We start from the raw sequence: 26,756 nt of genomic DNA, 5'->3' as shown, positions 1-26,756 counted from the left end.
GGGACAAGAGAGAGAAAAAGATGAAACTAATGGTTCCTTGCATCCTTATTTGGCATTGTAATGCAGCCATCTCTACGGCATTCAGTTAGCCAAAGCAAGTTAGAAAGCTCAACCAGGTCCCAGTGAGGGAAACAAAACCTGGAACTTTGTGGAAAGAAAAAAAAAAGTTACATACCGGGGGCCTTTAGTTCTGCAGTGTGAAGGTCTCTGGCCAATTCCAGTGTTCATCCTACTGCATCATTGCTTTCAAATGGAAAGTATTCTAGAGAAACAGGTACATGCAGATCTAGAGTTCACACCAATAGCTAAGATAGCCCCTGAGAGATGACTGACCCAGCAGGCCTTGCAGATATCTACAAAGGAATGTCCATCTCCATGTAGTCAGAAATAATTCTATTGCATTATTAATATTAAAGCAAGTTCCTAGGAGAGCCATACAAAGAACTGATTGTTCATCCAAAATCTTGGGAGATAGTCACAGGTTTGCTCCCTGTGGTTCTTGATCTTTGACCCAGAAAGTTGGATTGTTGAACTCAAGATGTCTATTATGGGAAAAATGGATCAACTTTATAAGATTGTTCCAAAACAATTTTTTAAATGTTGTTTTGCCAGTATAAAGTCCACACAGTGATTCGGGGCCCATATTCTCTTATCTCTGGTTCCAAAGATAGGTTTTCCTCCTACCAACAGAAAAAAAAAGAAGAAAAGAAAGAAACAAAAAGAAAAAGAATATGATGGCTCATGTCCTTCATAACTTTGGGTTCAAATGTCGTACCTAGAAATTCTGTTTGAATCTTTCAATGAAAAAAAAAAAAAAAAAAAGGTAGCAAGTGATTGTACCTCAGTGCAGGAAAGGGTGTTACTGAGAGTCTCAGAGTATGCCTGGAAAACAAGGAATGAACACTGTGGGGTCTGACCATCTCATCTGCATGGGCATCTCATTTAGAACAACACATGCAGACCCCTCTTACAAGGGATCATCTAAAGCTCTCTATAGTTACTGCCTGGTTTGAATATGCTTAGCCCATGGGAAGTAGCACTATTAGGAAGTGTTTCCTTGTTGGAGTAGATGTGGCCTTATAGGAGGAAGGATGCCACTGTGTAGGGCAAGCTTTAAGGGTTGTTTTTGTTTTGTTTTGTTTTGTTTTGGTTTGGTTTTGGGTTTGATTTGCTCAGAAAATGCCCAGTGTGGAAGAGATCCTCCTCTGCTTGCCTTCAGAAGACAGTCTCCTTCTGGCTGCGTTCGAATCAAGATGTGGAACTCTCAGCTCCTTCTCCAGCACCATGTCTGCCTGCAGGCTGCCATGCTTCTTGCCATGATGATAGTGGACTGAACCTCTGGAACTCTAAGCCAGCCCCAATTAAATAGTCGCCTTTATGAGAGTTGCCTTGGTCATAGTGCCTCTTCACAGCAATAAAACTCTAATTAAGACAATGCCTTAGCTCACAATCTGGGACTGTCTTAGTCACGGTTTCAATTCCTGCACAAACATCATGACCAGGAAGCAAGTTGGGGAGGAAAGGGTTTATTTGGCTTACATTTTCCACATTGCTCTTCATCACTGAAAGAAATCAGAACTGGAACTCAAGCAGGTCAGGGAGCAGGAGCTGATGCAGAGGCCATGGAGGGATGTTCTTTACTGGCTTGCTTCCCCTGACTTGCTCAGCCTGCTCTCTTATAGAATCCAAGACTACCAGCCCAGAGATGGTCCCACCCACAAGGAGCCTCTCCCCCTTGATCACTAATTGAGAAAATGCCCCACAGCTGGATCTCATGGAGGCATTTCCCCAACTGAAGCTCCTTTCTCTGTGATAACTCCAGCTGTGTCAAGTTGACACAAAACTAGCCAGTACAGGGATCTATGCATATTATTAAGTCCTCTTTGTTAGGAATTGTTCTATGGAGGTCTGACAAACATGAGTTGTAGATAATGTGAACTAAAGGAAATAGAGATAGAGAGACAGAGAAACAAGGACAGAAAGGCAGAAATCAAACGGGGCCATAAAGGCATAAATGGGGTGGGTGGATGAGAAGCACACATCCTTCACTGCTTCATTGCAACAATGAATTCAAGCCGAGAGACAGTTTTCAGCTAGGAATGTCTATGGCTAGACACTGAGTCTCAGTTCCTGGAATAGCCTTGCAGCCCAATTGTTTCTGTGAAAAAATGTTTTCCTAGGTCATTAACTTCTGTGATCATCTGTAAAAGCCAATTGAAGAGCATCCCCTTCCTGGGGAACTGGGCTGGAATATACTATTCATAGCCTGTTGAGTGTTCCTATATTCATGTGGACTCAAATGTAGTTCTAACAGCAAAACAGCTAAAGAGTTTAATATGTCATTGTCAATGCAATGCTGTTTCTCAAGAATCTGTTAAACTTATTATCAACTTATATATGGTGAACTTCATGTGTGCACTATTATCATGACCTAGACATAGATTTTAGTCTTATTATTTTGCTAAGCCATTTAAAGACAAGAAGTGGTGTGTGTGTGTGTGTGTGTGTGTGTGTGTGGCATCGGGGATTGGGCTAGGATTTATGCAGGCTAGGGCAGTGCTCTACTATGGAATGTAGCCCTAGAAGTCAGTCTTTATCCATCACTGCAACGCAGAACTCAGCATGTAGTATTTACTAACATAAAATAAAAAGCATACGTTGGTATGCTGGTTACTGCTGGGAAGACACACCGTGACCTAATCAACTTTTATAAAAGAAAGCATTTAATTGGGGGCTTGCTTACAGTTTCAGAGTCTTATTCCATTATCATCATGGCAGGGAGCCTGGCTGCATGCATCATGGCATGCATGGTGCTGAAGCAGTAGCTGAGAACTATGTCCTGATCTGCAAGTCAGTCAAGAGGGTGGGGGTAGAAGGAGAAAGGCAGGGAGGGGAGAGACTGATTGGTCAAAGCTCTTCCCCAGTGACACACTTCCTCCAACAATGTCACACACTATTTCCGCAAAAACACATTTTCTAATTCTAATCCTGTCAAATAGGACCACTTCCCTTGGTGACGTTATATGAGCCTAGGGGCAATTCTTATTCAAACCACCACAACTATAGTTCCTACCATGCAATCAGTGTTTGACAAATAATAGCTATTTAACAAGCACTGAGAAATTGAATGGAATAGGGAACAGAAGATCAGGGGTTGAACTGTAGTCTCTATGCTACATGATTAACAGTACTGGGCAAGTTTTGCTTATATTCCATATAATTCTGGTGAGTTGTCTTTTAAATTTGATTTTGCATTCTTGTGAGGCTATGTTCATACTTTCCGAATTTTTCTCTCAATCCTGAGACCTATACTTCCATGAAAGGCACACAGGCAGAGCTCTAGGGAAGTCTTTAAGCTATAGTTGTTAGAATGGTAATGAGATTTGTTGGGGAAAGCAGTTAGTGCCCAACCCATTGTGAACTATTAAATGGGTGTATTAGCAAAAATTTTTTGTTGCTGTGGCAAAATATTTGACAAAAGCAACTTAAGGAATAGTAAGAAAGACTTGACTATTTAGTTAGCCCTTTGAGGGCACACTGCACCATGGCAGAGAAGCAACCAGCAGGATGTGGAGGTAGCTGGTTATATTGTATCCACATCAGGAAGCAGAGACTACATTTTGGTGCTCAGCTTGCTTTCACCTTATTCAGAACAGGACCACAGCTCAGAGAATGGTGCTGACTAGAGTTAAGCTAGGTCCTTCCAGCTAAGTTAACCCAACACAGAAACTCCTTCACTGACCACACACAGAGGTTTGTCTCTTAGGTGATTCTAGATCTGGTCAAGTTGTTGGTATTAAACATCACACAGGGTTGTGGCATTCTGAATAGCACATGTAAATGGGTAAATTATGATACCCTATTGAGGTTTTGTCTCTTGCTATATATTATAATGTTAAATACTGGCCCCCAAGGTCTGGTGGCTCTCAGGAACAAGGAGATCCCCACATAAACCAAGTGATGCTGTGTAACTGTTGTAACCCCTGAATTACTGATGTTAACTCTCTGTGCTTAATTGCCCTGCTTCTTGGAAGCCTCAGCAAAGAGACTCCAGTGTTGTAGACAGTTTGCCTCTGCATATTTTCCCTCAGAAGCTCTGTCCCTTCTGTGGCAAGCACGGCATGCAGGCAGCTGGTTTCTGCACTGTGTCCCGCCCCTGCAGCAAGCCCAGGGCTCCCTCCCCGCTCTCTAGCCACTGAGGAAACCCAGCCCAGTGTTAGGATGACACTGCCCATATACCCTCCTTAATAAAACACCCTGAGGAGTCAGGTGCTAGCTTGAGATGGCCTCCCTGCCTCTGAGAATCTAGCCCTCTGAGAGCTCTCCAGGTGCCTGTCCTTGAGATCTTAGAGAAATAACAAACTCAAAGAAGATTAAGGCCCCACCATGAAGAAAAGGTAATCAGAAGTCACAGACAGTTACAACCGGCCATAAAATTAGTCCCTGATAACCCCACAACAGACACCCATTAATCCCCCTCCCAGCTTCAGTTCTGTCCCACCAAATGATTACAGCCTTCCACTCCCCTTTTCCCAGAGCATTCAGGGGATTCCTAACTATACTGTATATAAACCCAGTGTTTTATGGACTCAGCATCCCATGCCAGCATTTACCCTGAGAATGTGGGGCATGGGATCCGAGTCAAGACTTGAAACACTAAAAAGACTCTTTTGCAAGTTAAAGCGGACTTTGAAATTCTTGGGCTCGGCTGGGTTTCCCATGGACTCAGGGCATAACATAGCCTTGCTCCCCAAGTTATCCCTGATTGGTCCATAAAGATGCCTACAGCCCACAGCTGGACAGAAGAGAGGTAGGTAGGACTTCAGTTCCCAGGCTTGGAGTCTGAGGCAGGACCACTTTGAGAAAGAGAACGTGGAGAGAGAACATGCCATGTAGTAAGGGATCCCAAGAACTGTCCATGAGGGCTGGCCAGTTGGAATAAGTAGCCCAAGCCAAACATGGCAAGTCATATCTTGGGGTTATTTACAGGGAAGTAGACAAAATAGCCATAGAGGGTTGATAGGTGCCCAGCACTGGTACTGTTAAAGATTATTGTAAATATGAAAGTTTTGTGTCTTTTATGTGGGAACTGAATTATCCAAGGCAGGTTGGAAACCCCCCAATTAATATTAATATTTGCCACAATACATTTTAAATCACTGGTGAAGCATTAGAAATGCATCAGTAGGCTCACATTTTTAAAAAGCAAGTTTGTTGTAACCGTCCATTATCTGATGTCACAAAATATCCAAGAAACTGAGCTATGCAGAGAACCATAGAAGTTCTCTTTAAAACTTAGCAGCTTTGGGGCAGTGGCAACGACTGCCCCATCAAAGGCACTTCCGGGGAGTCTTTTAAGATATTTGTGCCTATGTTCTGCTACCTCTGCCCCACAGAGAGGTGATGCTGAAATCTCCTGGGTGATTCTAATTTGCTGTCTTGCTTTGAAAGAGGAACTGTCTCTTGCAGAGGGCACTTTATTTAGCTTCCGTTGCTACATAGTTTCAGGCTGCTGTATCACTTCAGATAGGCAATAGTTCCATCTTTCCCCAGTTAAGTTTCTGGCTGGCGGTCCTGTGGTTGATTGTGAGAAGATAACCTCCCTCTCCTCCTCAGCACATCATGCTTGTGCAGCGCCAGATGTCTGTGACAGAAGAAGATCTGGAAGAATTCCAGCTTGCTCTGAAGCACTATGTGGAGAGTGCTTCAGCTCAAAGTGGATGCCTGCGGTGAGTGCTCATATGCAAGTCAGCCCCTCCCAGGCCACCAGCCTTACAATCTTGGCACAAATGGGAGGTTTTATGAGGGGGGAGGTTCCAGAGAATTCGTCAATATATTACTTGAGGTTCTAGCTAGAGCAATAAGACAATTAAAGGAGATCAAGGGGATACCAATTGGAAAAGAAGACCTCAAAAGTATTGCTATTTGCAGATAATATGATAGTGTATACACAAGTGACCCCAAAACTTCCACCAGAGAAATTCTCCAGCTGATAAACACCTTCAATAAAGTGGCTGGACACAAAATTAACTCAGAAAAACCAATAACCTTCCTTTATGTAGGCATTTTCAAATCCTCCTGTTAAATTCTGCGGAGCCATCCAGTCGTCTAGGTTGTGACATTTGCAGAGTTTAGCAGGATATTTTCTGTTTGATCCCTTGGCACACCGAGGGAAATAAAATGGAAATAAACTGTGAATGAGAAAGGTTTCAAATAGATTGAAATCTCCCCCTTCGGCACACAGCAACCAGCACTCGTTGAAAATCATCTTTGTAGGGAAGGCTTTCACTCATGGGGGCCTGGTCTTGATTGCCTTGTGGACTAATGACCATTTCTGCCATTGTGGGAATAGGAGGGCTCTCCAAAATTATGCTCTCAGACCTTGGTTATTTCGCAGAAGCAGCGGCAGCATTTATTTTTCTCTCTTCACTCACAGCTTCCTCTCAGCTGTTATGTAAAGAGTAATAGAATATGCTAAACTGCATCTGTAGTTTCTCGATACGACTGGTCCTGTAAATCAGTTTTCCACAAACAATGGGAGAATTCCTGTCATGGAAACTCTGCAGTGTCCCTCCAAGAAGTATCCTGTCAAATGCTAGCTCTTTGCCTAGACTTTATGCTTACCCTGCCTTCAGACACGGAAACTCATATGCACAGTCGTCTGTCAATAATGCAGCAGTATCTGTTCCTTCTTAACATGCCTCAGACCTGGCCAGGCTGCTCCATAAATACCCACTCAGCTGCTCTCTCATGCTCTGACAGAAGTCCACAGCACAGGCCCAAACTCACCTGTGTTCAGTTCAGAAAACTTGCACAACATCCCCTTCCTGTGAAGTTATTTCAGCTGCATTCCCTAATGGTCTTTAAACATTAGCAGATGTGTGTTTGTGTGATGTACAACTGTCTGCAAAAAAAAACCACATGCATTACGGCTCTGTTTTGCTCTTCTTTCTGGTGATTAATTTTTATTTATGGTGAAATAAATAATAAATTCAGGTCTTGGGGGGAAAAAGCTAGAATTAAACAGGAATTAAAGCCAGGAATACAAAGCTTTGTATTCCTTGGGCGATCTCACTGACTGTAAACCTCACTTTTCATCATCAGAAACCTCATGGAGGCAGACCCTGCTCACACAGGCCTGTGGTCCCAACTCCTTGAGACAGGAAGATAACGAGTTGAGGCATTGCCGAGGTGACAGAATGAGTTGAAGTCCAATCTGGAGCAATTTTAGTGAGACCTTCTCTCAAACAGAGAAAGCATTATGAATGTACCTCAGAGGTAGAACACCTGACTAGCATGTATAAGCCCCTGGATTCAAACCCTAGTAAACACACACACACACACACACACACACATCTCATGAAATGTTTATATGTAACATTTATGTGTGAACTACCCAACATAGTACCTCCCATCCACTGAGGACTGAAATGTGAGCTGGAGTCACCAATACCTTCTTCTCCCTGGCTGCCCTCCCATCTCTGCAGTATGAACATCATTAACTCCTCACAACCTCCCAGTGTGGCCTTTGTAACAGACACTAGGAAATGCTGCACTTCCTTGATTGCTATTCTACTTTGTATCAGGGTCATAAGAGCACAAATAAAAGCATTTCACTCTTGGGAGAATTAGAGATTTGCCAAGGCAGGGGTGTGTGTAGTTTTTCAAAGCCTACTCGTTTAAAAATAAAACTGCTTCGAAAATACAGAAAGGCACCTATGCAATTGAAGAAGGTTGAACTCAGTAAATGCTTTTTGAACTGACAAAGATAGAAAGAAGAAAAGTCCGTGCCAAATTCCCATGCTGGTTAGATGTTTTATACTCATTAAAAAGGTACAAAAGTTTTTAAGATTCTGAAACACTATTTTCAAATGCCGTGTAACCTGAGTGTGAATAACTCCAGAGAGAAGGAACCTGCTGTGGGTGGGTCAGAGAGTTAGTAGGTCTGTGATGGATGCTTGGTGCAAACCACGTGGAATCGGGCAGAACTGTTCCTGCGGTGCGCGGAGGCGAGGAGAGGAGACAATCCATTTCCTGAAGGACGGATGCACAGCCTTGCCTTTTCCTTCAAACACCGCTGTGTTTCTTAGTGGTTCTTCATGCACTTCAGCTGATTTCCTTTGCAGGGGTTGTCAGGATGTATACAGATGTAATGAGGATCAGAAAATGACCACATGGGTAGAATACCTATGGAAGAGACAATGCCCATTTAATTCAGTTTTTCAGATGTACAAGTTAATCAGCTCTGTTCTCTGTGTGTTGTTGAATCATCAAATGCCACTAATGTCAGCCATTGTGATCCTGTGTACCCTCCACAACTGCCTAGTGCTGAGTTGGTGAAGCGCCATGGATTAGCAAGGATTCATTTCCCACAATGCTTAGCAAAGCCTCACCACACAAGACACAGAGTGCTGCCATGGGGTGAAGCCTTAGAAAATTAGCAATTTTGCATCAATTTTCTTATTTAGTTTTCATGGGAATCATTGCAGGCATATAATGCACCCAGCTTAGAAAAAAAAAGAAAAAGAAAAGAAAAGAAGAAGAAGAAGAAGAAGAAGAAGAAGAAGAAGAAGAAGAAGAAGAAGAAGAAGAAGAAGAAGAAGAAGAAGAAGAAGAAGAAGAAGAGGAAAGCGGCTCCAGTGCATTAAAAAAACTTGCTCAAGATTCACTCAAAACTGCATGTTTAATCTTTCTCATCAGTATTTAAAAATTAAAGATTCTTGAACTCTCTGTGACTAACTGGGGGTGGAGTACAAACACAAGAACCTTCCGGTTCCGGTCATATCAGTAATAATCTTGTTAACTCAGGCAACTGAATTAGAACTTGCTCTGAGTATTCACCAAGAAAGTGGAAGTCTGAGGTCAAACAGAGGCTGGGTATATTGTGTCTTTAAAGATTGGTGAGGGCTTACATGGTGGCTCAGGGTGTAACGGTGCCCACCATCAAGCCCAATGACCTGAGTTCAATGAGATCTATGTAATGAAAGAAGAGAATTGACTTCCACAACTTATCTCTGACTTCCACACACCCATCCTGGTATGCACACTGGTACACACACACACATAATTGGAGAAAAACTCAGGCAGATCATTCATGTGAGTTGCTATATAATGATATATCATTATAAGCTGCGCACTTTCTGTGCAATTACAAATGTTCAGCAGATTTTTTTAAGAGAGCAGCAGTGGGATAAATGGAATACACAATGTGCTCTTAGAATAGTCCTCAACACCAGGCAGGAAATAGCTCCTGCCTTCAATGATTTTTATGATCAAACATTGGAAACAAAATCTTTACTCATTCAGGTAGTGGGCAAATCAAATCATATTCTTGTCCTAAAATTCTCTAGTTTTTTTTTTTTTATTAGAGCTAAGTGATCTGCGGCTCTCAGCTGCAAAATTCTTTTGGATATATTCATATTTCCAATGCCTGTGGCCTAGGAACCATATCTGGATTATATTGTAAGATCTTGAGATACCCTTAAGAACTAATGGGGTGCACTGAAGTATTATTAATCACCAATTTGTAAGTATAAGACAAAATATGGTAGCCAAACCCAGACCTCTGTAGAAATGTGGAGTGTCTCTCTTGTTACATCATTTCCCCACTGGACCCTGTGGGTTAAGCAGGGCAGGCACTCAGAGAAGGAAGGAAGCCAAGAGTAGGAGGGCCTCCTCTCCATTCCTCATAGAACCATTTCACAGAGGGGTAATCTGAGATTGAGTAATGGGTTAAAGATGGCACACTTGATGAGAGATAGTTCTTTTAAGACATTCTTTACCCCATCACCCCATGGTATCCTTCCTATATAATCCTCTACCACAGTCTTTCACAAGCTTGGGCATTGTGCTAACGTGAATTTCACTGAGAGGGCAAGGCTGTGGATCAAACACCTGCTACACGAGTGCTCTACCAATGACATATGTCTTCAGTGCTTGATTGCTTGAGGGATACCACACCAGTTAGCCAAGGCTAGACTCAAACTTAAGATCCTCCTGCATCTATTTTTCAAAAGCTGGAATTACAAGTTTATAGGCCTTTCTGTGCTAGATGTAGTATTTTTATAGCACAATGAATGGGTTAATACAATGAGTAATATCAATAACTAGTTTGCAAGAGGCAGCTAATGACGTACTGAAATACTAGAGTGGGTGTTTTAATCTTTATCCTAAAGAAAGTAGAGTTGAAATTTGCCCAATATACTGTTAGACTATATTTGAGCATTGGGGATACCTTCAAGACACTAAATAAGCTATCAGTTCTCTTCCCAGATAAACATATATATGCACAGTAGTTTGCAGGTCACTTTGGAGGTTTATTGGAAAAGTCACAAAGCTTTCCATGAACTCCTGGGGTAAGAAAATTACAAACTTTCTGTTGTACTAAACTATTACCATGTAACAAACATGTATTCAGAAAATCTTAAGTTCAACTGGTAACATTAGCACATCATGCCCAAGAAACCAAATTATAGGGTTTTTTTAACTGTACTACAAGAATAAAAGAAACAAAATATCTTTTATGCATACTCCACTCTGCCATGAGCAGGATCTTTTAAAACGAAAATAAATTTCAATTCCTTTTGTAAAGTTACTGCCACCTGGTGGTGGTCACAAATAGGTAAATCCTAAATCTGCATTAATTTCATTGGTAAAGCCTTAAATATACTTTGAAACATTAGACTAAGAGAGATGTCATTAAGAATTGAGTTTTACATGCATCTCAGGTCTGTTTCTTCTTACACAAGCTCATGACCCTCGTGCCCACGTCCCTCTGTCCCGCTGTTCTGATGCTAATGTGGATCTTCCTCATCTGTGTTCTTGCTTGTTTAACGTTTCTCTAGGCTTTACATGACAGCTGCCCTCTATTCTACCCTACACTGCCATGAACAGGATAGTTTTAAAAACAAAGAATTTTTAGTAAATTTTGGCATGAGATGTTTAGAAACATTTTCAAATCGGGAGGTGGGGGGGGGGAAGAGATGCTCAGTGGTTAAGATTACCAGAGGCTCTTCTAGAGGACTCAGGTTGGATTTGAAATAATCACGTGGTGGCTCACAACTATTACCCTAGTTTCAGGGGAATATATCTTTTTCTGGCCTCCATGGGTCCCAGGAATGAAAATGGTGCACAGATATATACAAAACACAAAATACACAACTAGAAACTTTGAATAAGTGCTCAAAGGTATTACTAAAATTGTATGCCAAACTACCTACCCTGAGGTATTCAGTCCTTGATAAAGCCATTTGATATTCTTCCTACACCAGGCTACTTTGTTTCTTATACACATAGGTCAAATGTTGTATACTACATATACAAATTGGAAATTTTCTGGTTGTGTGGGTGCAGTGTGTCATGGGTATGTGTGTCAGCGAATGTGCACATGTACACCCTGGAGGCCTGAGGCTGTTGGAAGTCTTCCTTGGTTGGTCTCCACATTATTCATTGGGGCAAGCTTAGATAGCCATGAAGATCTTTCAGGTTGGTATTTATGTTTCACCCCGAGTCATCTCCCCTACCCCTCCATTTGCTTCTCTAACTTCCAGGGCCCAATCATGCCTTTTCTATTTCAGTATCTCTATACAGAAGCTTTCAAATGAATCTCGCTACATGATTTATGAATTCTGGGAAAATAGCAGTGTGTGGAACCGGTAAGTTCCGAGGAAAAAATTACTTGTTTTCTGGGTGTGGGTGTGGCAATGTACACCATGAAGCATTGGGAAAGCTTTATTTGGTGCTAGAGATTGAACCAAGGACTTGAGCATGCTGAGTAAGCACTCCACCGCTGTTACAGCCCAGCTGCCCTGTAAGTTTATACTCTCTAACGAAGTCCATTCAGTTGCTTCATCCTGGAATAGCCAGAATTCCAGACCTGCACCACCAGGTCTGAGGTGTTTGCTTCATCTTAAAACTTGCCTTATTACACTGAACCTACAGTTGTCAGAATTTATTTCATATTGATCTCACCTTGAGTATTTGCATTTTACTGATGTTCTTGGTGAAACAGAATTCGACAAGTGTGGTGGTTTGAATAAATGCCCACCCAATAGACTTAGGGTTTGAATGCTTGGATCATAGGAGTGGTAATATTAGGAGATGTGGTGTGTCACTATGGGGGCAGGTTTTGAAGTCTCATATGCTCAAGCTACAACCATTGTGGCAGAAAGGTTCCTGCTGCGTATGGATCAAAATGTAGAACTCTCAGCTCCTTCTATAGTACCATATCTGTCTCCATGCCACCATACTTCCCACCATGTTAATAATGAACAAAACTGCAAGCAGCCCCATTTAAAAGTTTTCCCTTATATGAGTTGCCATGGCATGGTATCTGTTCACAGCAATAGAAACTTTAACACAAGAGGGTCTTAGATGTCTTAAGGAGGATAAGTGCATGATGCTTCATGAACTATATCATTTTGCTCTGTGCATATCATTTTGTTTCATTTAAATTTAAACTATACACATTGGCCAATATGTTTTTAAAGTCCTTAAAACATTACAAAAAATTACAAAAAGGAATAAAAGTCATTGGAAAAACTTACAAACCAACTTTGAGAGGAAAAATGTAAAAAAAAAATGATAAAGTGTGGAAAATCCTGCTATCTTTTAAAAAATAAAATAGAAAGGTGGCAGAGAGCACACGGGCACATAGAGCGTGCTCCAGGGCAGTGACAGGAGCTAGCATAGTTCAAACTGAGAGCAGGGGGTAGTTTATAGTACTTTATACTTAGTGATTGTTTCATGACTTCCCACACTTAATGGTGTTTTCTTTCCTGGTCCTTTCTTGACAATTCGGAGAGAGGAAGAAATATTTCACTGTCTTTTGTTCTTAATGACTATGTTTCTAGCTACAATAAACCTAATAATGGTTGCTAGTTGGTCATCACAATTTTAGCAAAATTTAAGTGTAACTAAACTCATATACTTACAAGAATTCCAGTGCTGTACTATGTTACAATCTAGTAAATTTACTAACAAATATACAATTTTAAATGACATGAGGAACTTTTTATTCTATTATATAAACAGTTCCTGGTGATTTTAGGTAGTACAGAAAATATAGCTCTCTAGTATCAGTGTTGGGGAGTGCTACGTAATAAAGGTAAGAGAAGTCTGGGAAGTTCAACTGATTCGCATTTCACCTTACATTGTTGTTTTTGTGGCTTCAAGGGGCAGTCCAGGGATGCAGCAGAGTGCTTGCCTAGTGACAATAATTGACACCTACTGTGCAGTAATGAAGACACAGTGACAACCATAGCACTTCAGGCAGAGACCCCGACAGCAACTCCAAGCATTCTGGCCTTTTTAAAGAGAGTTTAAATCCCATCTCATTCTCCAATCACGGAAAATTTACAGTTCCTGTTCTTAGATGTCCTGTTCTCTACATATGAACATATCAAGTTGCTTTTCATTTGTCCATTTCTCCTGGGATTTAGCTTATCTCCCAATGTAGCATATCTTATATGCTTATCCTAAATGCCTTTCATCTACATTTTTTGTGACAATTACTACTCTTTAGGTTCTCTTAACGTTAAATAAGCATCAAGAGAAGAGACTGTGTCTGGGCATTTCGTTCAAACCACTCCAAATCTTGACATCCTGGGTGGATTTGATCTCTGCTGCACACTACCTAGAAAGGCTTTAAATAAAAACGCACAGCTTTAACCTGCAATCATTTTGCAGCCACCTCCAGACGAATTACAGCAAGACGTTCCAAAGAAGCAACGTGGATTTCTTGGAAACTCCAGAGCTCACATCTACTATGCTAGTCCCTGGTAACTACCCTGGAGCATGCCCCATGCTTCTACATGCTTTGCTGCCCCCACTGCCCTGACTTATAAGAAAGCATACTCTCACACTTCACCACTGATGCTTTCTGTCCTGTTCCCTCATTTTCAATTTGGGGAGGGGAAAGAAATATTGTATTGTCTTTTGTCCTTAATGACTTTTTGTCTGTAGCTACATTAAACCTAGTGCTGGTAGGTAGTTGGTCACCACAATTTTCATAAAATCTAAGTCAACCCATGTACATGAAAAATTATTCAAATGTTTCATTACAATCTAGTATGCTGAATGCAATTTGAAATAAGTGATCACAGGATGGAGCTTAGATATATGTTAGAAAAGTTCATTATAATAGTTATGAAAATGATGTTTGTAAGTGGGAGAAAGAACAGGAGGAGACATGTTTGGAATGAAATTGTCTTAAAAATCTGGGAAAAGCTTAAGATTACTGAGAAAGTTCACTTGCTAACCTACTCACTGACTCAGTTATTAACTATGCATATATTACTGAGTGATACTGTGACCTGGACCGTGGGGTTCCCGAGATACTTAAGCTAGGTATTGGCACTGCTGGGATCCTGTTCTGACTGAGCATTTTGCTAGGAGCTAACTAACTACAGAATAAAAACATAGTCTCTAAGGATAAAGGATATCTATCCCACTTAAAATATATGTACATATCTCTATATGTTTATATGTGTGTGGAAATATATACATATTTACAAAAGGCACACATTTACATAAAATAAAACACAGTTCAAGGCACAAAATTGTTATCACTAGAGGCAACGCATGCTTTATAGACTTAAAGAAGTTACCTTTCTTAACTTGAAGGTGGAGAGTATCTTAGTTAGATATATGAACAAAAATTTTGAGTTCCTGGAGTTTTTTTAAATGGATAACAACATGGTCAAAACTAGCCATCATGAAGTGGTAACTGACCAAACAGGACAATGACCCAGGCCAGGGAAGAAAAGAACCCACACCAGGGTCCTGCTGAGACTCCAACTGCAGAACCACAGTAAGATGAATTCTGAATGGGGACATGTACAGATAAGAACTGAGAGTCTGAGAGTTTCTAAAATCCGAAGGTGGCAGCTATGATGTTTAGAAAAGCAAAAGTAAGATATGTTTCAAGTAAGCCAAATACCATTCAGACATAAGCAGAGAAACCAGACAAAGTATATCTATCCCTTTGAAACTTTAAATTCAAAAGTCAAATGATGGATGCTAAAATACAGCAATGCAGGCCCATCAACTGTCAGACACCATACAGACATCAGAGTATAAATTTCTCAGCTACGGAACCAGAATATCCTTGCCACAGAGGGAAGAGGGTGCCCAGGAAAGAAGGCCCCAGTACAAGCAATCAGCAACTTTAAAAGCAAAGCTTACCCCGTTCCATCCGCTCTTTATCAAGACATGCCGGTAGTGGTATTCCTTTCCCACTGGTATGTTTGTGTATTTATATTCATTGGGGAACACATTTCTAGTGTTTAAATCTAAACATATTAAAATTGTTTATAATACATCCATTTGCTTAGACTGAAACAGGTGTAGAAATACATTATGTTATTTCCTAATAACTGCTAAGATTAGGTAGATTGCAACAATGTCAAAGTGTTTATAATCTTGTTACAAAGATGAATATATTTTATATATATATATATATATATATATATATATATATATATATATATATTCGTATATTATAAAGTCTTAGACAACAAAGTACAAAAACCCACAGTATAATTACACAGGAATAACTCATTTATCTCAAAGCACCTAAAATTTAAAATGAGAAAAACTAATTCTGCAGACTGGAGATAAAAGGAATGGTCTCTACAGTTTGGACTTTTTCCGCCCTAAAACCACATATTATCTTTTTTTTTTTCTCCTTTCAGCTTCATGGTGGATCCTGAACAACAATTAGATGTCCCTACACAATGTCTTTATTGTTCCAAGTGTATGTGTTCTTATCTGAAATGTCAACTGCAAAGTTCTCTGTGGTTGTCAACCAGCTGCACACTTTTGTTCACTGTGTTGTTAGCACACTCTTCTAAAGTGTCTTCTGTAACTATTTTCAGTTGTTACTCTTGATATTTGATGGGAATTGATCTGCTACATTGTAATCAATCATTATAGCAAAACCCAAATATATGAAAATGGTATATAAATAAAGTAAAAAAGTGTGATAATTGTGGTAAAAATGCTAAGTGAGAACTTCTAAAGCATAGGCCAGGGTTTGTAAACTGGCATATGCTCTATAGCAGTGGTTCTCAACTTTCTGATTGCTGCGGCCCTTTAATACTTTTCTCATATTGTGATGACCCTAACCATAAAATTATTTCATTGCTACTTCATAACTGTGATTTTGCTAGTTATGAATCATAATGTAAATATCTGATATGCAGAATATCTGATATGCAAAGAAGTCACAACCCTCACATTGAAACCCACTGCTCTAAATGAGTAAATCTGTGCTTTGTGACCTTTTTCAGTGACACATTTTTCTGTGAGAGAAACATTCTTTTTCCATATGGTCCTCCAACTATTCGCTATTAACATAAATGCATAAAACAGCCTAGGTTATAGCCTGTAGAAGCTCTGTCTATGTCTCATGTTGTAAACTGGTATTTTATAAGTATTATAATTCTCATATATAAGCTAGGCAGTACTGAGCAAAGAGGAGAGCTTTACTTTGGGGAAATAAAAGTTTATGGCAGAATGCTTTGGTATGTGACCCATATAAATAACTATTCTTATAAAAAATGAGCACTTGAATTTAAGTGAAGGTTTTTAGATTCAGTACTTTAAATAGAAGTAGAACTTCAACTCAAATGAATAAAGAAATTAAAACAAGCACAAAAGTTTACAACTGAATTCACCTATTTTGTAAACTTTCCGAAGGCAACTACGATAAACTATCCACCTTATCTACTCCTCCCTAGAGGCTCTGCTTATAGACGCTGCTACAGAACTACACATACAACTACTCTCATGTTATGCTCTCATACAAATGCCTATAAAACTCTTAATGGAAAATATATGTACAATATTATGGTTTTTTAACAGGTAGAATACCTAGGGAAATAGAGAGCTTGAATGAAAATTTCATTTCGTAACTATGAGATGAGAATACCATCTCAGTACTGTATGGAATAGTTTTGTATATTCAGTCCTCATAAATCGATATAAAATCTCATAGCTGTTAGACACTAGCAACTTCCACGCGCACACATGCACTGTAGTAGGATCTTAAGGGGACAAGCAGTATGAAGACGTGCTTGTCTCAGCTCTTCTGTTACAGGTGTGCAGGACAAGACGTCGCTGGAGTTATCTGATGGCTACTGAGACCTCCTGTCCACTGTGGGAAAGGGAAGGGGACAGCAAAGTTCTCCTAATGCAGAAGGGACCTACTGCTGTCTCTGGGATAAGCTCTGAGACAAAATGCAGGGGACTGTAATTACATATGCTTCTGGAAAATCCTGGGATAAATGTTTTCACAATACAGATTACAACCCATCGCAATGCTGTCTTTCTTAACTGGTTCACTTCATATCGAACCCCAAAATTCTATCAAGTGTTTTGTACACTAGGTAGTTTTTCAAAGTAGGAGTTAGTCTACTGAAAAGTAGAGTCGTCTAACTGAAAAGGGGCTCTGACCAGAAACAGAGTTTGGAGAAAGGCCCTCTGGTTACAAATTTGAATGAGGTTTGTAAATATATTAAACTAGAATCAAAAGGACCTGAGAAAAAAAAGCAAATAAACTTGTTAAACTCTGCTAATTCTGATCTCAGACATTATGCAAATAGGTATGTTTTAAGTGTGTGTGTGATTAGGTATGAAAATTCATACAATACTGGATCCTATGACCAAAAGGAAAATAGTAGGGACAACACACACACACACACACACACACACACAATCACACAACAATAGCGCTATAGAATATCTCATTTTCAAACAAACAATAAATTTATGATTAACGAAGGGGTATTTTTCCCTATTAAAAAATGATCCTTTCTCTGAGGATCCAAGTAATGAACAAGAATCTACTGAAAGGCCAAGCTGGGACATCTACTATGGACTAAATGTTAAAATCTGGACAAGCACCCCCAAAACAGCAGACAAGAGGCACTGGTTTTAGAACTTCACATTCATGAAGAGATGATATTGCTGAGGAACAGTGGCCTTGAATGACTTTCCCATGATCCCAGGACACAGGAGTAGAAGTAGTGAACTTATATTTACTTACCTTTCTGTCTGCAGTGTTTCTGACACATTATATGAAGTTTATTGCATTAAATCCCTAGGAATTAAAAGCTTAAGCCTCCAGATTCTCTATGAGGAATGACAGAATCAAAACTTAATTTGCCTCAATTATTTGCAGCCTGAATTTTTCCTCTTTTGGAGTCAATTTCAATTTTATTTCCCCACCGTGTGACTCTTGATCTTATAATCTGATGAAGAACATTAAGCATCATCTTCCTTCAAAAGTACCTTTCAATTAAGTACCTTTCAGTTAAGTACCTTTTCAATTAAGTACCTTTTCAAACCGTTCACCACTGCTAGGAGGTGTGACCCTAAGGCCATATTGTTATTAAGAACCCAGTGAATCAATCACGTTTCTGAAAGTCTCCCCTACCCCTGCCATTGACAACTATGCTTTGCCATGTGCTGATGTACAATCAGTGGAGAAAAGACCAAGTGACTGATGTTAAGGGCAACAAAAATTCTGTACCATATATACATCATAGCAAATATTTTATATTTGAGAATCTTTACAGCTTACATTTCCATTCCATTATTACAAGTGGTGAAAAACAAGAATTGCAAGTAGCATGCAAATATAATACAGTCTTCCCACTTCGCCAACAACATCCCCACTTTCGAGTGTTACTTCCCAATTTTTGCAGGAACTGCCTGCAAAGTTGAAACTGATTAGAAAAATTCTTTATACTTTAAAATATCTCTTTCTCCTTTTATGAGAAGCCAAATAGCCAACCATCAAAAGTAAAAATAAATTGAATCGTCACAGTCCATTAGTTATTGTTACTAGATCCACTTCATTTGCAGGTGTCCAAAATATAAAATGAATAATTCTTTATCTTCAAATTCATCTGTTCTTAAAATGCTACTTAAAACTTTGGTTGTTTTCCTGTAATATAGAAGAAAGACAATTTATCAATTAGACTACAGTTTTTACAACTTAGCTTATTCAACCAAATGCTATTAATCTACTTCTATCTAAATGCATGTTACTATAGAAACTATTAAAGTTACTGGAACTATCAAATACATTGGTGTTTCAGTAAACCTGTGTAGTCCATTCTTAAAAATAGTAAATTGTATTCCAAGTCTGGTGTTCTGTTCCTGTGGTGCCTAGTTTTATAAATGTTGTTAATGTATAAAGCAAAAGTAAGCAATTCTAATGTATGTTTACTCAAAAGAAGTTTGTCAAGCTTTTATTAGCAAAATAAAGTGTTAATGAATTATTTAAGCCTGAAATAAAAAGTGATTGTGTTTTATGTATAATTGAAATTTGTATTTATTCTTACAGACCAAGAAATTATATGTTCCCTTAGATCTTCAAACAAGTGAGAAAATTCAAGTATCTAATACCCCTTTCTTTGCCAAATATTTCTTTTTTTTAAAGTATTATTAAACAATTGTACTTCCTGATTTAATTTCCAAAAACATGGCTAATGATCTAGTGAGATGGCTCAGTGGGTGAAGGTGCTAGCCACCAATCCTGATGACCTGAGTGTGATTCCCAAGATCAATATGACGGAAAGAGTAGAGACCCCTGCAATGCTATGTTTGACCTCTCTACATACACAGTGTCACCCATTCACCTACACACACACACACACACACACACACACACACACACACTGTTTAACTGGCTTGAGGCACCTATTACGTTTCAATTATGAAATATTGATAGGAATAATCAATATAAATATTTTTACTTATAACCAAAGAAATATATTTACTTATAATGAGGATTTGTATGTGTGTGCCAACTGAAGCACACATACACATGCATATAGACCAAATGGGCATGCCAGGTGTTCTGCTCAATGCCTTCCTCCTTACTCTCTTGAGATAAGGTGGATCACTGAACTTGGAACTGGTTGACAGTCAGCCAACCTCAAGGCCCTCCTATTTCCTTAGGCCCCACACCTAGCTTTTGAGATGGGTTGTAGAGATCCAAACTGAGGTCCTCATGACTAGACCTGCTCCTGCTCCTGCCCAGCAGGAATGGTACGGAATTTCAAGAGTTAAAAATTCCAAAATTGGGTCCTGTCAGCAAAATCTGGCTGGCATGTGCAGTAGTGTCTGGGTTTGGTGGCTGATTATGGGATGGATCCCCAGGNGGGGCAGTCTCTGGATGGTCCTTCCTTCTGTCTCAGCTGCAAACTTTGTCTCTGTATCTCCTTCCATGGGTATTTTGTTCCCCTTTCTAAGGAGGATTGAAGTATCCACACTTTGATCTTCCTTCTTCTTATGTAGCAGTAGATGGCCTAGTCGGCCATCATTGGGAGGAGAGGCCCTTGGTCTTGTGAAGGTCATATGCCCCAGTACAGGGGAACACCAGGGCCAGGAAGCAGTAGTGGGTGGGTTGGGGACTAGGGTGGGGATAGTGTATAGGGGACTTTTGGCATAGCATTTGAAATGTAAATGAAGAAAATATCTAATAAAAAATTCAAAATTGGGAAAAGATAATATTGTATAGGCCAGAGTGAAACTTTTCTCAGCACACTGATGTTCCAAGTTTCATCTTAGAATTATCATTGCTTTTACCTAAAGAAAATAGTGATTTTGAAAACAATCAATCAAAAACTGCAAAGGATAGGTTGAGGTCTGCTTCCCTACCTGAGCCATATCAGTGGGATGATAATCTCTTACACCCTACAGCCTGTGTGCCTCCCAGGAGGTCCATAGTAACCAGGGACACAGGTGAGAATCTCGCTCAAATACCCAAGCCAGCTGGGACACCCTCAGAACCCAGCTGACAAGGGACTACTCACCCTGCCAAACTCTACCTTCCTTCCGGTCCACTTCTCCACCCACAGCAGACCATCTGGTCCAATACCCTCCCACATTCTACAGCTAATCTGCATCTCAGGAGGTCCACAGTAACCAGAGACACAGGAGGTCCACCCTAACCAGAGACAGCACTCCCTTCCTCCAAGGAAACCAGCTCTACCTGCTTCCATTCAGAGACACGCAGGCCAGTTAACACCAGGGATAATGCGATGGGCAGAGGCAAGTGCAAGATCATAAAAGATAGTACCCAATGCAACTTGGCACCATCAGAAGAACCACCACAGCAAGCCCTGGATACCCGAACACACCTGAAAAGCTAGATTCTTACCTAAAATCCCATCTCATGAAGATGATAGAGGACCTTAAGGAAGACATAAATAAATGCCCTTAAAGAAATACAGGAGAACAAAGGTAAACAGGTAGAAGCCTTTAGAGAGGAAACACTAAGTTCCTTAAAGAAATACAGGAAAACACAAGCAAATGAGGGAAAGAGTTGAACAAAACCTTCCAGGATCAAAAAAGAAAATAGAAACAATAAAGAAATCACAAAGAAAAGCAACCCTGGAGATGAAAACCTCAGAAAGAGAACAGGAGTGACAGAAGCAAACATCACTAACAGAATACAAGAGATAGAAGAGAGAATCTCAGGCAAAGAAGAAACCACAGAAGATACTGACATAACAGTAAAAAAAATACGAAGTACAGAATGATCCTAAGCCAGGATCATTCAAGACACAATGAAAAGACCAAGACTAAAAATAATAGGAATAGAAGAAGAGAGTGAAGATCCCCAATTCAAAGGGCCAGAAAACATCTTCAACAAAATCACAGAAGAAAAATTACCTGACATAAAGATAGAGATGGCCATAAACATACAAGAAGCCTACAGAACACCAAATAGATTGGAAAAGAAAATCTTCCTGTCACATAATAATTAAAACACTAAATACAAGTAACAAAGAAAGATTATTAAAAGCTGTAAGGGGAAACAGTCAAGTTACATATAAAAACAGACCTATCAGAATTATACCAGACTTCTTAACAGAGACTCTAAAAACCAGAAGATCTTGGACAAATATCATGCAGACCATAAGAGAATACAAATGATAGCCCAGGCTACTATATCCTGCAAAACTCTCAAACATCATATATAGAGAAACCAAAATGTTCCACGACAAAACCAAATTTAAACAATATCTTTCCATAATACAGGCCTACAGAAGACAATAGTAGGAAAACTCCAACACAAGGAGGAAAACTACACCAAAGAAAAAACCGAAATCAATCTCAACAAACCCAAAAGAAGATAACCACACAAACATAATTCCATCTCTAACAACAAATAACAAGACGCGAGAGTCACTAGTCTTTAATATCTCGCAACATCAATGGACTCAATTCCCCAATAAAAAGACATAGGCTAACAGCCTGGCTACATAAACAGGACCCAGCATTCTGAGCATAGAGAAAACACACATCAGTGACAAAATTAGGTACTACCTCAGAGTAAAAGACTGGAAAAAATGTTTTCCAAGCAAATGGTCCCAAAAACCAAGCTGGAGTAGTCATTCTAATAGTCAATAAAATAGATTTCTAACCAAAAGTTATCAAAAGAGATGGAGAAGGGTACTTCACACTCATCAAAGGAAAAATCCACCAAAATGATCTCTCAGTTCTGAACATATATGCCACAAATACAAGAGTACCCACATTTGTAAGAGAAAAGTTACTGAAGCTCAAAGCATACATTGAACCTCACACAATAATAATAGGAGACTTCAACACCCTACTCTCACCAGTGGACAGACCATGGAAACAGAAAATAAACAGAGACACAGTGAAACTAACAGAACTTATGAACCAAATGGATTTAACAGATATATACAGGACATTCTACCCTAGTAGAGAAGAATATACCTTCTTCTCAGCACCTCCTGGAACCTTCTCCAAAACTGACCATATAATCAGACATAAAACAAGCCTCAACAGATACAAGAAGATAAGAATTAATTCTATGTATTCTATCAGATCACCACAGACTAAGGGTGGCCTTCAATAACAACAAAAACAGCAGAAAGCCCACATACTCATGAAAACTGAAGAACCTTCTACTCGATGATAACTTTGTCAGGGAAGAAATAAAGAAATTAAAGACTTTTTAGAATTTAATGAAAATGAAGGCACAGCATACCCAAACTTATGCAACACAGTGAAAGCAGTGGTAAGAGGAAAATTCACAGCACTGAGTGTTTTGAGGGGATAGAAGGTTTTTGGAGGGGAAACTAGGAAAGGAGATAACATTTGAAATGTAAATAAAGAAAATATCTAGTAAAAAGAAAAAAGGGAAAAAAAGAAGAAAAAGAAAAGAAATTGGAGAGATCCTACTACTTGCAACTTAACAGCACATCTGAAAGCCCTAGAACAAAAAGAAGCAAACTCACCCGTGAGGAGTAGACCTCGGGAAGTAACCAAACTCAGGCCTCAAATCAACCAAGTAGAAACAGAGAACTATATAAATAATCAACAAAACTAAGAGCTGATTCTTTGAGACAATCAACAAGATAGATTAACCCTTAGGCAAACAAACTAAAGGGCATAGAGACAGTATCCAATTTAAGAAAATTAGAAATGAAAAGGGAGACATAGCAACAGAAACTGAGTAAATTAAAAAAACTCAGCAGATTCTACTACAAAAGCCTATACTCAACAAAACTGGAAAACCTACATGAAATGGATGGTTTTCTAGGCAGATACCAGGTACCAAAGTTAAATCAGGACCAGAAGACCTATCTAAACAGTCCCATAAGCCCTGAAGAAATAGAAGCAGTCATTAAAAGTCCCCCCCAAAAAAAAACAGGGCCAGATAGTTTTAGTGCAGAATTCTATCAGACCTTCAAAGAAGACCTAATACCAATACTCTTCAAACTATTGCACAAAATAGAAACAGAAGGAACACTACCTAATTCATTCTATGAAGTCACAGTTACTCTGATACCTAAACCACACAAAGACCCAACAAAGAGAACTTCAGACTAATTTTGCTTATGAATATAGATGCAAAAAATACTCAATAAAATTCTCGCAAACCGAATCAAAGAACACACAAAAATGATCATTCACTATGATCAAGTAGGCTTCATCCCAGCCGGGCGTGGTGGCGCACGCCTTTAATCCCAGCACTTGGGAGGCAGAGGCAGGCGGATTTCTGAGTTCGAGGCCAGCCTGGTCTACAGAGTGAGTTCCAGGACAGCCAGGGCTACACAGCGAAACCCTGTCTTGAAAAAACAAACAAACAAAAAAAAAAAGTAGACTTCATCCCAGGGATGCAGGGATGGTTCAATATAAGGAAATCCATCAACATAATCCACTATATAAACAAACTCAAAGGAAAAAGTCACATGATCATCTCATTAGCTGCTGAAAAAGCCTTTGACAAAATATAACACCCCTTCATGTTAAAAGTCTTGGAAAGATCAGGAATTCAAGGCACATACATAACATAATAAAAGCAATATACAGCAAACCAAAAGCCAACATCAAATTAAATGGGGAGATACATGAAGTAATCCCAGTAAAATCAGGGACAAGAAAAGGATGCTCATTCTTTCCCTATATATTCAATTTAGTGCTTGAAGTTCTATCTAGAGCAATTAGACACTGAAAGAAGGTCAAATGGGATACAAATTGGAAAGATGGAAGTCAAGGTATTACTATTTGCAGATGATATGATAGTATACATAAGAGACCCCAAAAATTCCACCAGAGAATTCCTATGGCTGGTAAACAACTTCAGAAAAGTGGATGGATATTAAAATTAACTCAAACAAATCAGTGGCCTTCCTCTACACAAAGGATAGATGAGTTGAGAAAGAAATCAGAGAAACAACACCCTTCACTATAGTTACAAATAATATAAAATATCTTGGTGTAGCTCTAACCAAGCAAATGAAATATCTGTATGAGAAGAACTTCAAGTCTCTGAAGAAAAATCAAATAACACCTCAGAAGATGGAAGATCTCCCATGCTCATGGATTGGTGGGATTAACATAGTAAAAATGGCCATTTTCCCAAAAGCAATCTACAGATTCAATGCAATACCCATCAAAATTCCAACTCAATTTCTTTCCAGAGATAGGAAGTGCAATTCTCAACTTCATCTGGAATAACAAATAAGCCAGGATAGAGAAAACTATTCTCAACAGAAAAAGAATTTCTGGGGGGATCACCATCCCTGACCTCAAACTGTACTACAGAGCAATAGTGAAAAAAACCCACATGGTATTGATACACATACAGACAGGTAGATCAATGGAATAGAACTGAAGACTTAGAAATAAACCCACACAACTATGCTCAATTGATCTTGACAAAGAAGAAGAAACCACACAGTGGAAAAAAAGACAGCATTTTCAACAAATTGTGCTGGCCTAACTGGCAGTCTGCATGTAGAAGAATGCACATTGATCCATTTTTATCTCCGTGTAAAAAGTTCAAGTTCCAAATAGATCAAGGACCTCCACATAAAACTAGATATGCTGAATCTAATAGAAGAGAAAGTGGGAAAATGCCTTGAACACATCGTTAGCACAGGAAAATTTTTTCTTAACAGAACACTAATGGTTCAGGCTCTAGGATCAACAATTGATAAATGGGACCTCATAAAACTGAAAAGTTCTATAAGGCTAAGAACACTGTCAATAGGACAAAATGGCAACCAACAAGCTGGGAAAAGATCTTTACCAACTGTACATCTAAGAGAGGACTATTATCCAATATAGACAAAGAATTCAAGATGTTAGACTCAAGTAAACTAAATAACCCAATTTAAAAATGGGCGCAATGGGTACAGAGCTAAAAAGAAGAATTCTCAAACAAAGAATCTCAAATGTCCAAGATGCACCTAAAAAGTATTCAACATCCTTAGTTATCAGGGATATGCAAATCAAAATGGCCCTGAGATTCCACCTTACACCAGCTACAAAGGTTAAGATTAAAAAAAAAAAAAAAATCAGGCATCAGCAGATGCGCTCCTCCACTGCTGGTGGAATTGCAAGCTGTTACAAACACTTTGGAAATCAATCCAGTGGCTCCTCAGAAAATTGGAAATAGTTCTGCCTGAAGACCCAGCTATACCACTACTGGGCATATACCTAAGAGATGCTCCAATATATAACAAGGACATGTGCTCCACTATGCTCATAGCAGCCTTATTTATAATAAGGAGAAGCTGGAAACCACCCTGATGTCCCTCAGAGGAAGAATGGGTGCAGAAAATGTGGTACATTTACACAATGGAATACTACTCAGCTATTAAAAACTACTTCACAAATTTTGCAGGCAAATGGATGGAACTAGAAAATACCATCCAGAGTGAGGTAAGCCAAGGGGGAGGAAAAATGGGGTCAGGAACTGTGGGAGGGGGAACCAGGAAGCAGGGGCAATGACTGGAAAAAAATAAAGGGAAAGATGCAGAATGAAAAAAAAAATGCCAAGGTTAGTAGAGACCAAAAGGAATGACTGATAGGTACATTATTTGTATTTTAATATGTTATTTGGTTTAATCCTAGCCTCACAGAAATCATCAACCTTATCCTCAATTGTTAAATTAAGGTTCAAGGTAAGTCACTGTTCAAGCTTGAAATAGCAATATACAAAATAGAGCAACAACTTAAACTCGAGTATGATAGGAAAACTTATGTCCTTTCCATCCAGCAAAATGTATTATATATTACTATACATATATATATATACACATATATATTACTATACATATATATACATACATATATATATATACATATATTATACATACATACATATATATATATATATATATATATATATATATATATATATATATATACTTTGATACAGTTGGTGGTTTGGCATGGAAATATCAATGACTAGGTAG

At 39.2% G+C, this 26,756-nt stretch overlaps 2 protein-coding genes across 2 annotated transcripts in view; one reads left to right on the top strand and one right to left on the bottom strand.

Moving 5' to 3' along the window:
- Positions 1 to 19,326, top strand: part of Necab1 (N-terminal EF-hand calcium binding protein 1) — a 163,699-nt gene extending 144,373 nt beyond the window's left edge. Inside the window, exons 10-13 of the mRNA XM_021222373.2 lie at positions 5,617 to 5,729; positions 11,577 to 11,654; positions 13,687 to 13,778; positions 15,693 to 19,326. Of these exons, the coding sequence (XP_021078032.1) occupies positions 5,617 to 5,729; positions 11,577 to 11,654; positions 13,687 to 13,778; positions 15,693 to 15,721 (312 nt within the window). The 3' untranslated portion in view covers positions 15,722 to 19,326. The remainder of the gene's footprint in view (positions 1 to 5,616; positions 5,730 to 11,576; positions 11,655 to 13,686; positions 13,779 to 15,692) is intronic.
- Positions 18,540 to 26,756, bottom strand: part of C22H8orf88 (chromosome 22 C8orf88 homolog) — a 25,056-nt gene continuing 16,839 nt past the window's right edge. The window contains exon 6 of the mRNA XM_021222399.2: positions 18,540 to 18,949. Within this exon, the coding sequence (XP_021078058.1) occupies positions 18,926 to 18,949 (24 nt within the window). The 3' untranslated portion in view covers positions 18,540 to 18,925. The remainder of the gene's footprint in view (positions 18,950 to 26,756) is intronic.

This window comes from Mus pahari, chromosome 22 (assembly GCF_900095145.1).
Source record: "Mus pahari chromosome 22, PAHARI_EIJ_v1.1, whole genome shotgun sequence".
Classification (NCBI taxonomy): domain Eukaryota; kingdom Metazoa; phylum Chordata; class Mammalia; order Rodentia; family Muridae; genus Mus; species Mus pahari.
The sequence above is the reverse complement of the archived record's forward strand: the minus strand, read 5'-3'. Positions and strand labels throughout refer to the sequence as shown.